This window comes from Lontra canadensis, unplaced genomic scaffold (genome assembly GCF_010015895.1).
Source record: "Lontra canadensis isolate GAN:19392208 unplaced genomic scaffold, GSC_riverotter_1.0 scaffold238, whole genome shotgun sequence".
NCBI classification, from domain to species: Eukaryota; Metazoa; Chordata; class Mammalia; order Carnivora; family Mustelidae; genus Lontra; species Lontra canadensis.
The window spans coordinates 342684-354247 of record NW_022631232.1 but is presented as its reverse complement, the minus strand read 5'-3'; the positions used below and the strand labels follow the sequence as shown (position 1 = coordinate 354247).

Genomic DNA, 11564 nt, shown 5'->3' with positions numbered 1-11564 from the left:
AATTTTAAGTGTCTCCCTGCCCTCATAAAGTTACTGAACTGTAATTTTGATTGCATGGTATGTATTTTCTCATTTTTAAAATATTTATTATTTATTTTATGACAAAAGTCATCTATGTTTTTTTAAGGAAAAAAACAGACAAGAGAAGATAATCTCTTCCATTGCCACCACACAGAGAAAACCACTATTTCCCTTTGAATTTGCTCAATTTCATAGTTTTTCCTACTCATGGATGTATTATGTAACTGTATTTTTTTTCAAAAATGAGCTGATACCATACATGTAGTTCTGAAAACTTTTTTTTATTAATATTTTGCAATGTATCATGAACATCTCTCTTCCATGCACGTGGGTGAAAGTCCCCTACTGAAAGACAGAGTGCTGCAGTTGGGTCAAAAGGCTGCTGGTAACGGAGAGTGACACCTAAAGCAACGGATCAGCATAAGGTTAAAGCACATAGCCCGGCAACTGCCTGCCAGGGAAAGCAAGGTAGGCAATATTCCCATAAGAGAGATCAGAATTAAAGGCCAAAGGCATTAAAGATATGGAACATCTTCTAAGTCCTTCTGGCCCCTACCTCCGCCCCTCACTCCCCTGACACCCCGCTGCCCCCTTGGGGCAAACGGATCCTGAACATCTCTTTGCATCCAGTGAAAACCACCCATTTTCTGTTTTTTTCTTAGCTCTTCCTGAGCCCTTGACATATCTCCACATTCTCTCATCATCTCCTCACTGCCCAAGTGCCTTTCCTGTAAGTCCTCCTGATAGTCCTTGGGGGAATCGTCTGTCCCCCTGTCCGTTTTTCTTTTTGCTTTCCTGGGTACATAATCTTCAGCTGGGCGCTTTTCTGCAGCCCGAGGCTCACCCTCAGGCTTTGCCAGGGATTCTGGCTTGCCCTCACCGTGTGGTTTTCCCTCATCTTTAGACTTGCCCTGATTTTCTTCCTTTCCCTCATCTTCTGGTTGCCCTTCGTCATCTGGCTGCCCCTCATTCTGGAGCTTTCCCTCTTGCCCTGGCTTCTTCTCCACTTCCAGCTTTTCTTCTTCATCTGATTTTCCTTCATTTTCTGTATCAACTTCATCTTCTGGCTTTCCCTCATTTTCTAGAGTTCCTTCGTTTTCTGGCTGTCCTTTGTTTTCTTCGTAGATCTTTTCCATGTTGTGATTCTCTCTTCTTTGCCTGTCCGAGGAGACATAAAGGAGGACTCAGATTGGGGAAAACAACGCTTGAAAATAATTGCCTTTTATGATTTAGGGTTTTGCTCTCCCTATCCCAAATGACAGATGCCCTCCCACCCAGACATTTTTTTTTCCTTTCCTTAGCACTTCACACATGTTTATGTGATACAACTTTACACAAACTTCCACAAGTGCTTCTTTCTGCATTTAACTGAGGTGTGCCACGAAGTGTGTAAGAGCAGTTTTGTCCCTGAACTTTGCTCTGGCATTAGCTATGCCAGTGACAATTTTAACTGGGTCATCCCAACTTACACTGACCTGCAGGAATCCTGGCCGGTTTTGTTTTTCCTTGCCTGCAGTTTTAAGTCTTCTAGAACTGCAGACCCAATAGAATAATGGCCACTTCTCAGATTTCAGGGCTACTCTAATATCTTCAAGGGGCTGCACAGATGCCATGCTTCTTGTCTCTCACTTCCTTGTTCTCCCCTAGGTCCTCACCAGCCATAAAGCACCACGTTTCTTCCCTTAGAGTCCTGACAGAGGCCATGTATTCTGAGACTGCAGTAGAGTGGCTTGGAGGAGGGTTGGCAGGTAGTGGCCTCCTCAGCTTCTGATCAAGCTTAAGTCCCTCTTACTCCCAGGGGTCCTGGGATAGTTACTTTTGCCCACTGACCTGCACTGGTCCTGCAGGTCTTTTCTTCTCTTGTCTGGGTTGGTGCCTACAACCACAGACCTGAAGACCTGTAGAGAGACAGGAGACAGGGTGAATGAAGGGTTGAGGAGTGAATGACTGGCAACTGGGAGACTGATCCTTGTCACACTATAGTTGTCAAAACTTCCCCAAATCCTGCCAACCCCTTGCCCTTTCCCTTGCTTCTCTGATCCTCCCTCTATAGTCCCTCCCTAACAGTCTCCATTTTTCTACCACTGGGCAATGGCAGAGAAAGTTTACTTTCAAAAGGTTTCTATGTTTCTGAATCCTCCTCCCAAATTTCTGTCTCACTTGTTCTTGCATAAAAATGAGGGAGGTTCAGGACAGTGATGTTCAGAAGCCAGATCCTTCTGTACTGGGTTATCTGCCTCCCAAGCCTCCCACTCCCGTGTGTCCAGATAGCACAAAGCCCATCACTTCTCTGATAATGGTGAGGATAGAGTCACCGGGGCAGGGCAGAAATGTCCAGAGCATTCATGACACCCCTTGCCTCTCCACATACACAGAAATACCACGTTTTCCTACAATGCAAGAGACAAATTATTTCCAAATTCAGTAAAAATTTTGGCTTATGGTATCTCCTCTCAGTCCTCCCCAGTTTAGAAGACACGCCTCCGCAAAAGGGAGCTGGTCTCCAGACTGAACCTCTGTCCCCCTCCTTTGCAGCACCTCCTCCCCCTCTCCCCCCCACTTGCAGCCCACCATTTCCGGCTCCAAAATGGACGGAAGGTGAAGAGATCCAGAGAGCGCAGGCCCTCCCCACAACGGGTTTACAGGCTGTGCCCTCTCCCGCTGCCCTGCAGAGATCAGGCCATATCCTCACTAAGGCCATCCGCCTCTCCTGGCCCTCTCCACCAGACATAGCTGGATAGCCTACCTCCTAGGAGATCCCAACGGGACCCATTCTCAACCCCTGGTCCCTCTCCATCTCCTCCCGCCAAGCCCTCCGTTTCTTGCACCAAACAAATGGACATTGGGGAAGGAAGGAGTAGAGAGAATACAATCCTGGCCCCGCTCGGGTCTTTGCCCTCTGCCACCCCCCCCACCCCAGGGGTCCGCAGGTGCCCGTGGGTTTGTGGCCATTCCTGAGAGATGCCTCCTCCCATTTCTGTCTGCCATAAGCCCACACTTACCCAGGGAAATAAGAGATGGTACCCAAACCTGTCCCCCAACACTCATACAATTTCCTGCGCCAGAATGAATGGGGGTGGGAGGGGGTGGGAGGGGGTGGCATCTGGAAAGTAGACCGGATCCCTTGTAGCCTCTATCAATTACCACCCCTACGCCAGCGCCCTCCCTCTTCTCCTCCAGCTTGTACCTACCTGCAGGGCTTTAGGGCAGTTGCGCTCTGTCCCTCAGTCTGCAAGCTCTCCACAAAAATAGGGAGCTGGTACCTGGAGGAGAGGGACTTCTGCACACGTCGGCTTCTGATCACGTGAAAGAAACGTCACCAGTGGGCTCGGGTCCCTAGTTCCCCTCCCACCAGCAGAAAGTGCGTCAGGAGCCAGCCCACTTCTTCCCCTCACTAGCTGGCTCCCGCCTCGGGGCGCTGAAGTCCCCTCCTCTCACTGCTTTTTTTTTTTTTTTTTTTTTTTTTTTTTGTCTTTGCTAATACCAAAGGTCAAATGTGGCCCCTTCTCCCTGTGGTACGTGTTTGTTCTATCTTATCAGGAAAGGGCTACATCTCCTAGGGCAACTAGCAATTGGTACCTCTCTCAGGAATTTTTTTCTTTCTCTCCTTTGATCTCAAAGCACCTACCCCCTCAATCTACTTCTCCACTCAACCACTGATGCTCATTTCTCTTCTCTTCCAGACCTTCATATAATAGATACACGGTGGATTGTCAGTCAGGGAAGCAGATAGTTGAAATGGAGATTTTATTTGTTTCTAAATATTTTTTTTCAGTTATACTTAATTTACTTCCCTCAGCATGTGTTATTCTTATAAGCAAAAAATTAAATAGAGCTATTTTCATTTGGGGCAAAGAATGTGTTTATGATAGAAAAACCCCAACAAGATTCCAAAATTAAGTTCACTGCACTAATATTTACTATATGGAAAATGGATTCAATTAGGTACACACAAAATATTTTTCTTAATTTTCATAAATAAGTAGTTCTGTCATGTTCTACTAACAATGCATGTATTTATTGTCCCCAAACAATCACTGAGTGTTAAGTAGACTTTCTGGAATCTGATGGCTGACAAAGTATCGGTCTTGAAAATTTGGCCCATGGTTATTTTCATTCAGAGATTTAGCTGTTGGGCAAAGGCAGCAAAGGATCTGAGGGATGCAGACGTGGTCTGATTTTCCCTGTCTTTTCAAGAGGAGAGGAATACGCAATTTCCAGTCCACTTCTCACCTTCCAGAGCCTCTCATCCTTTGTATTCAGACACCTGACTCTTGCTCACTCAAGAACACACATGGTGAGATGATCAAGGTGACATTTCTGCCCTGTCCCCTGACTCTATCCTCACCATTATCAGAGAAGTGATGGGCTTTGTGCTATCTGGACACACGGGAGTGGGAGGCTTGGGAGGCAGATAACCCAGTACAGAAGGATCTGGCTTCTGAACATCACTGTCCTGAACCTCCCTCATTTTTATGCAAGAACAAGTGAGACAGAAATTTGGGAGGAGGATTCAGAAACATAGAAACCTTTTGAAAGTAAACTTTCTCTGCCATTGCCCAGTGGTAGAAAAATGGAGACTGTTAGGGAGGGACTATAGAGGGAGGTCAGAGTAAACAAATGGCTCCTTCCCTCCCTCCCCCAAATTCCCACAGAGGTAAGTCAACTCCAACAGAGATGGAATTCTGTCCTGACAACTGGAAACCAGAACAGATCCCTTCCAGACCCCTGCAGCGGAGGGTTTCCATAAAGCCCAGAGAAGTAATGGCCGAGGGGAGAGCCTCCATGCTTGGCTGCTCTCTGTCCTTCTTCACAGTGCCCAGGGAAGGTTCTCTGACCCTGTCTGCTGCCTACCACTTGACCTAGGAGGTGCAGCTTGAGGGATTTCTCAGCTTCAGTATCTTCACCTACAGGGCACATAGGAGGAGCCTAGCCATGCTGCAGGGTTGCTGCCGCTCAGTCCATCCCCAGCCTTGGGCCCTCTGAGTCATGTTTGTTTCAGTCTCTGTGAAAAGTCTAACAGTACCGATTGACCCAGACCAGGTGTTCTCAACTGAGGGAGTCTGTGGACCTCCTGAAATGATATGCAAGGTTGCATGTGTTTAGAAGATAGTGGAGTCTATACACTTATGAAAAGATCTGTTCCCTAAGAACCTGAGAAAGTCTGACACATGAGCAGATTGACATCATGAAGAAGCAGAAGCTATAGGTAGAGAAAAAAGAGGAGATGGAGAAGAAGCTACTTAGGAGTGAGATAGAAAAAGGAAAAAACAAATAGCAGGTGAGCTCTGTTAAAAGGAGAGCACTTACTCATTGGGTTCCAGGATTCTTAACTAGAGAAACCTCCGAATCCCCTGGAATTATATTCAAAATGAGGTGCATGTGTGTGTGGTTGGGGGAGAGATAAGATATGTACATTTTTGCTTGGTGTATGCATTTGCCTAGGATCAGATCCATTAGCATCATTAGATGCTCAGAGGGGTATGCAATATAAAAAATATGAAGGCCAACTAGCCTAGAGAATATACTTATATAATTTTTTTTCAAATAAGACTATGTTTTTAGAACAAAGTAATGTAACATAAAAATTAGCCATTTTAAAGTGTACAGCTCAGTGACATACAGTACATTCACAATATTGTGAAACCATCTCTACTATCTAGTTCCAAAATATTTTCATTAACTCTGAAGGAGACCCCATACCCATTAAGTAGTCACTCCCCAATTTTTCCCTTCTGTATAAACAGAATCATGCAATATGTGACCTTCCATGTCTGGCTTCTTTCACTTAGCATAATGTTTTCAAGGTTCATTCACATTGTCTCATGTACAGTATTTCTTCCCTTTTTATGGCAGAATAATATTTCATTATATGTCCATATTGTATTTTATTTATCCATTCAAATATTGATGGATATTTGGGTTGTTTCTACTTTTCAACCATTGTAAATGCTGCCTTAAACACTTCTATATAAGTTTTTTTTTGTATGGATGTGTGTTTTTATTTCTTTTGAGTATATATCTAAGAATGGAATTGCTGGGTCATGTGCTAATTCTATGTATAACTTTTTCGAGGAAATGCCAACCTGTTCCACAGTGACTGCAACATTTTGCACTCCTACCATCAATGCATGAGAGCTCCAATTGATCCACAATCTCAAAAACAATTGTTAATATTTCATTTTTTCAATTTTTACATTTTCCTAATGACTAATGATATTGAACATCTTTCCATGTATTTATTGGATATTTATATACCTTCTTTGGAGAAACATCTATTCAAGACCTTGGCCCATTTTTTTATATTAAGTTGTCATTTTTGTGTTTTTAAGAATTTTAATTTAAGAATTTTAAGAGTTTTTCATGTATTCTGGATACAGCCCCTTTGCAGATATATGATTTGCAAATATTTTCTTCCATTCTGCAGATTGTCTTTTTACTTTCTTGATAACGTCTTTTTATTCACAGAAGTTCTTAATTTTTATGAAATCCAATTTATATATTTTTCTTTTTGTTGTTCTTCCTTTTGGTTTCATATCTAAAAGTCCATTACCAAATCCAAAGACATGAAGATTTACCCTTTTGTTTTCTTCTAAGAGTTTTAAAGTTTTGACTCAAATATTTAGGTCTTTGATCATTTTGAGTTAATTTTTATATATGACATGAGTTTCTTTTTGTAAATGGCTTTATAAAACCTAAAGGTTCTTTTGACAGCAGAACACAACACACTGTCACAAAAAGAGATACTAGGCAGAACTTTTTGTTACTTATAGCTCCAAAAGAGAGAAGATTGCCAGGCAGAGCCACACAGGTTATACCTGGATAACAGGAAGTTGGATATCTAAGAGCAGGTTATGTATTACTAGTGGGGTGGGGTTAGCTAGATTTTTTCTGAATCTCTGAGGATTGGTTAATTTGAATAATTTCTCAGGCTCCAGGGTATAGAGGCTGTCCTTAGTTGTCTGATACCTGGCCCCTGGGCAAAGAGGGCTGGTGCATCGTGTCCCAGAGTGTGAATGCATATGATATGGGAAGTGGCTGGAGTGTGTACTTTCATCAGCTGCTCAAGAAGCTCAAGTAACCGGCCTCCACCCAGGGCCTCAAAATTGACTCAAGATGGTACCTTTGCAAAAAAAGATAGGATATTTGAGTGACTCAAATAGTAGAAAAGACTTACATAGAGTAGGACATAGTTGCCCTAAAGGCATAGAAGACCTTTTATTATGAGAGTAACAAGTAGAAGAATAAGAAGTCCTTATAGGCCAGCCATAACCGGGTTAATTAAGGAGTGGTCTAGGAGGTGGTTGCTTCCTAAGGAAAGCAATAATCTCCATTAATTTTTAGAATGGCATTAATAATAGTAATCTCTACAAGATTTTCCTTTAGACATGGAGTGTAGAGGTATATAGTATACCTTTTGGCAGAGAGCAAAACATACACTAGGTTCATGGGCTAAGTAAACAATGACCTCAAGAAATGTAATAGAATCCCAAATATCAAAAGAAGAAAAGCAATCAATATATTGTGTTCAATTTGTCATTATCTTTGGAAAGGCAGCATATAGGCGCTGTTGAGATGATAGTCTCAGTGTCTGGGGTGAAGTCTTCCTTTGTGTAGAAAGCAAAGTCATCTCCAATGGTGAGATAATGGACTGAGACAAAGTCATCTGAAGCAACATCCTTCTAGTAACATCCTTCTGGGTTGAGGTGATGTCATCTAAGATGTGGGATTAGGATGTCCTTTCTAAGAAGACACCTACTCAGGTTGATGTGAGTCATGTTTTCGTGGCTGAGGTGTTCGTAGACTTTGAAGGCAATGATGGGCTTGGAAGAATGACCTGCAAATTTTTTTAGATAACGGTAAGTTATCATAACAAAATTTTCCCTCTTAACCATATTTTAGTATACGTGTCAGTGGCATTAAGTACACTCACATTGTTGTGCAACCATCAGCACCATCCATCTCCAGAGCTTCCTGAATTTTCCCAAACTGAAATTTTATACCCATTAAACTAACTCCTCTTGCCCCACTCCCTATACCCCCTGGCAAACCCCATTCTACATTCTGTCCCTAAGAGTTTGACTACTCTAGGTATTTTGCATAAGTTAAATCACAAATCATTTTCTGTCTGGTTTATTTCACTTAGCATAATGACTTCAAGGTTCATCTGTATTATAGCGTGTGTCAGAAATTCATTTATTTTTAAGGCTGAATAATGTTCCATTTTATATATATATACTCTATTTTGTCTATCTATTCATCTGTAAATGGACACTTGGGTTGTTTCCATTCCCTGCCCCCCAGTTTTATCAAGAAATAATTGATATACATCACTGTGTAAGTTTAAGATATATAACATGATGGTTTTATTTACATATATTATGCAGTGATTACCACAGTAAGTTTAGTTAACATTCATCATATCATAAAGGTACAATAAAAAGAAAAGAAAAGAATTTCTCCTTGTGATGAGAACTCTTAGGATCTACTACTCTTTTAACAACTTTCCTATAAATCATACAGCAGTGTTAACTATAGTTATGCTTTACATTACATCCCCATGACTTATTTATTTTACAACTGGGAGTTTGTACTTTTTGACCACTTTTCTCCCATTCCCCCATGTCTGGTAACCACAAATCTGATCTCTTTTTCTGAGTTTGGTGGGTTCAATGTATGTCATCAATGTTTTATAGTTTTCAATGTGTGGGTCTTGAGTATCTTTTGCCAAATCTATCCCTAAGTATTTCATATTTCTGATGCTATTGTAAATGATATTGTTTTAGAAATTAATTTGATTGTTCATTGCTTGTAGAGGACTGAATGATTTCCCTCCAAATTCATGTCCACCTAGCACTTCAGAACATGACCTTATATGTAAATAAGGTCTTTGCTGATGTAATTTATTAAGAATTGAGATGAGGGGTGCCTGGTTGGCTCAGTCAGTAGAGCATGCAACTCTTGATTTCGGGGTTGTGAGTTTGAGACCCATCTTGGCTATGGAGATTACTTAAAAATAAAATCTTAAAAAAAAAAGAATTGAAAGAGGTCATATTGGCTTAGGGTAGGTCCTAAACCCAATGGATGTATCCTTAGAGGAGACAGAGAACACGTAGACACAGAATAGAAGCAGAAATTGGAGTTATGTTGTCACAAGCCGAGGAATGCCTAGGGCCACTAGAAGCTGGAAGAAGTAAGGAAGGATTCCTTTCTAGAGACTGCAGAGAGAACATAGCACTGCTGATAACTTGATTTGGACCTCTGGCCTACAAAACTACAAGGCAATACATTTCTTGTTTTTTTTTAAGCCACCAAGTTTACAGCAATTTTTTATGGAAGTCTCAGAAAATTAGAAATACAACTGAATTTATATTTCAATCTTGTATCCTGCAACCTTTCTGAACTCATTTATTAGCTCTGGTAGCTTTTTCTTTTTTAAGGTTTTATTCTTAAGTAATCTCTATAAGCATCATGGATCTTGAACTCACAACCCCAAGACCAAGGGTTGCACGCTCCCCGAACTGAGCCAACAGGTGCCCCAAAGCTCTAGTAGCTTTTTTGTATATTACAAAAAATTTCTATATAGATTATTGTTTTCTGTGAATATTTTCTATTTCTTCCTTTGCAATCCGTATGACTTATTTATTTTTCTTATTGTGCTGGCTAGAACTTCTAATACAACATTGAACCTAATTTGTGAACATGTCTATTTTGCCTTGTTTTCCATCTTAGGAGGGAAAAATTTAGTCTTTATGTAACATACACATCATTATGTATGGGTATTTTTGTAGATGTATCTTACCAGGTTGAGGAGCATCTCTTCTACATGTGGTTGTTGAGTATTTTAATCAGTAATATATATTTTTTAATTTTAGCAAATGATTTTTCATTAGCCACTGAGATGATCATATGTTTTTCCTCTTTTATGTTAATGTGGTGAATTACAATGATTTTCAAACATTAACACTACCTCAAATCCTTGGGATAAAACTTACTTGGTCATGGTGTATTGTATCTTGTATATATAATTGGAGTCTACTTTACTAAAGTTTTACTAAGAAATCTTGCATATATGTTCATGAAGGAGATCAGTTTGTGGTTATCTTTCCTTGTAATATAATTGTCTGGTTAGTTATCTGGGTAATTCTAGCTTCATAAGATGATTTGGGAGCTATTCCTTCCTCTTTAATTTTCTGAAAGATTTTGCATAGAATTGGTATTATGTAATTTTTAAATGTTTGGTAGAATTACCAGTTAAGCCATCTTGACTCAGAGTTTTCTTTGGAGGAGGTGTTTTAAATAAAATTTCCATTTATTTTCATGATAAGCTTAGCTTAACACACAGAATTGTCAAATCACTATGTTGTACAACTGAAACTAGTATAACATTGGGTATTAAATATACCTCAAAAAAAACTTTTTTAAAAAATTTCTATTTATTGTGTGCCTGTGTGGTTCAATAGGTTAAGCATCTGCCTTTGGCTCAGGTCATGATCCCAGGGTCCTGGGATCAAGTCCCACATTGAGCTCCTTGCTCAGCAGGGAGCCTGCTTTTCCCTCTCCCTCTACCCCTCCCCACTGCTCGTGCTTGCTCGCTCTCTCTCTCTCTAATTTCTATTTATTTAATAGCTATAGAGCTTTTTCTATTCTATTATTATATGTTCAGTGCTCTAAATTTCTGCCTGAGTGGTTCTTTTACCACATCTCACAAATTATCATATGTTTTCATTTTCATTCAGTTCAAAGTGCCTTATAATTTCCTCTTCGATTTCTTCTTTAGGTTATTTAGACATGCGTTGTTTGATGTTAATTTAATATTTGGGATTTTCCAGATATTTTTCTGTTATTCATTTCTCATTTAATTTCACTGTGCTCAGAAAATATACTTTTTCAAGAAAGATTTAATTTATTTATTTGACAGAGAGGGACACAGCAAGAGAGGGAACACAAGCACAGGGAGTAGGAGAGGGAGAAGCAGGCTTCCAGCCAAGCAGGGAACCCAATGTGTGGCTCAACTGCAGTACCCTGGGATCATGACCTGAGCTGAAGGCAGACACTTAAGGACTGAGCCACCCAGGCACCCCAGAAAACATACATTTTATGATTTGAATCCTGTTAACATTACTGAGACTTATTTTATGACCTTGAATATAGATTATCTTGGTAAATGTTCTATGTGCAAACCAAACAAATGCACATTCTCCTGTTGTTGGTGGCAAGGTCTACCATAGTCAACTAGAAAAGTTGTTTCATGGTGTTCTTCAGGTCCTATGTGTACTTGCTGATTGTCTACTTGTTATATCAATTTTAGGGAAGGTGTTGAAATCTCTGACTGTAATTGTGGATTTATCTGTTTCTCCTTGTGATTCTGTCAGTTTTTGCTCCTTGTATTTTAAAGCACTATAATATGTGAATGTTTAGGATCGTCATGTCCTCTTGACAAACTTACGACTTAAAATTATGTATTGACTGTAATATCCCTGGTATTATTCTTAGCTCTGAGATTTATTGTATCTGATATCAATATAGCTACTCAAGCTTTG

General features: G+C 40.4%; 1 protein-coding gene across 3 annotated transcripts; it reads right to left on the bottom strand.

Moving 5' to 3' along the window:
- Positions 1-283: 283 nt before the first annotated feature.
- TCEAL5 (transcription elongation factor A like 5) lies at positions 284-3383 on the bottom strand. 3 transcript variants are annotated; one of them, XM_032849670.1, is made up of 3 exons: positions 3213-3383; positions 1853-1919; positions 284-1185 (listed from the first exon to the last, which is right to left on the bottom strand). In XM_032849670.1, the coding sequence occupies exon 3, from the start codon at positions 1155-1157 to the stop codon at positions 537-539; it is 621 nt and encodes a 206-aa protein (XP_032705561.1). In that variant the 5' UTR covers positions 1158-1185; positions 1853-1919; positions 3213-3383; the 3' UTR covers positions 284-536. The 3 variants fall into 3 exon arrangements, with proteins under 3 accessions (XP_032705561.1, XP_032705562.1, XP_032705564.1); XM_032849671.1 differs by having other exon boundaries at positions 3285-3383; XM_032849673.1 differs by lacking the exon at positions 3213-3383 and adding an exon at positions 3024-3073.
- Positions 3384-11564: the final 8181 nt, after the last annotated feature.

What these genes read in the sequence shown, in the direction of transcription:
- TCEAL5 (XM_032849673.1), bottom strand. Translation starts at nt 3,069, where the DNA reads ATGAGTGTTGGGGGACAGGTTTGGGTACCATCTCTTATTTCCCTGG. An exon ending in ACCATCTCTTATTTCCCTGG is followed by an intron (nt 1,920 to 3,023) that starts GTAAGTGTGGGC and finishes GTCTCTCTACAG; the next exon opens with GTCTTCAGGTCTGTGGTTGT. An exon ending in AGACCTGCAGGACCAGTGCA is followed by an intron (nt 1,186 to 1,852) that starts GGTCAGTGGGCA and finishes TTATGTCTCCTC; the next exon opens with GGACAGGCAAAGAAGAGAGA.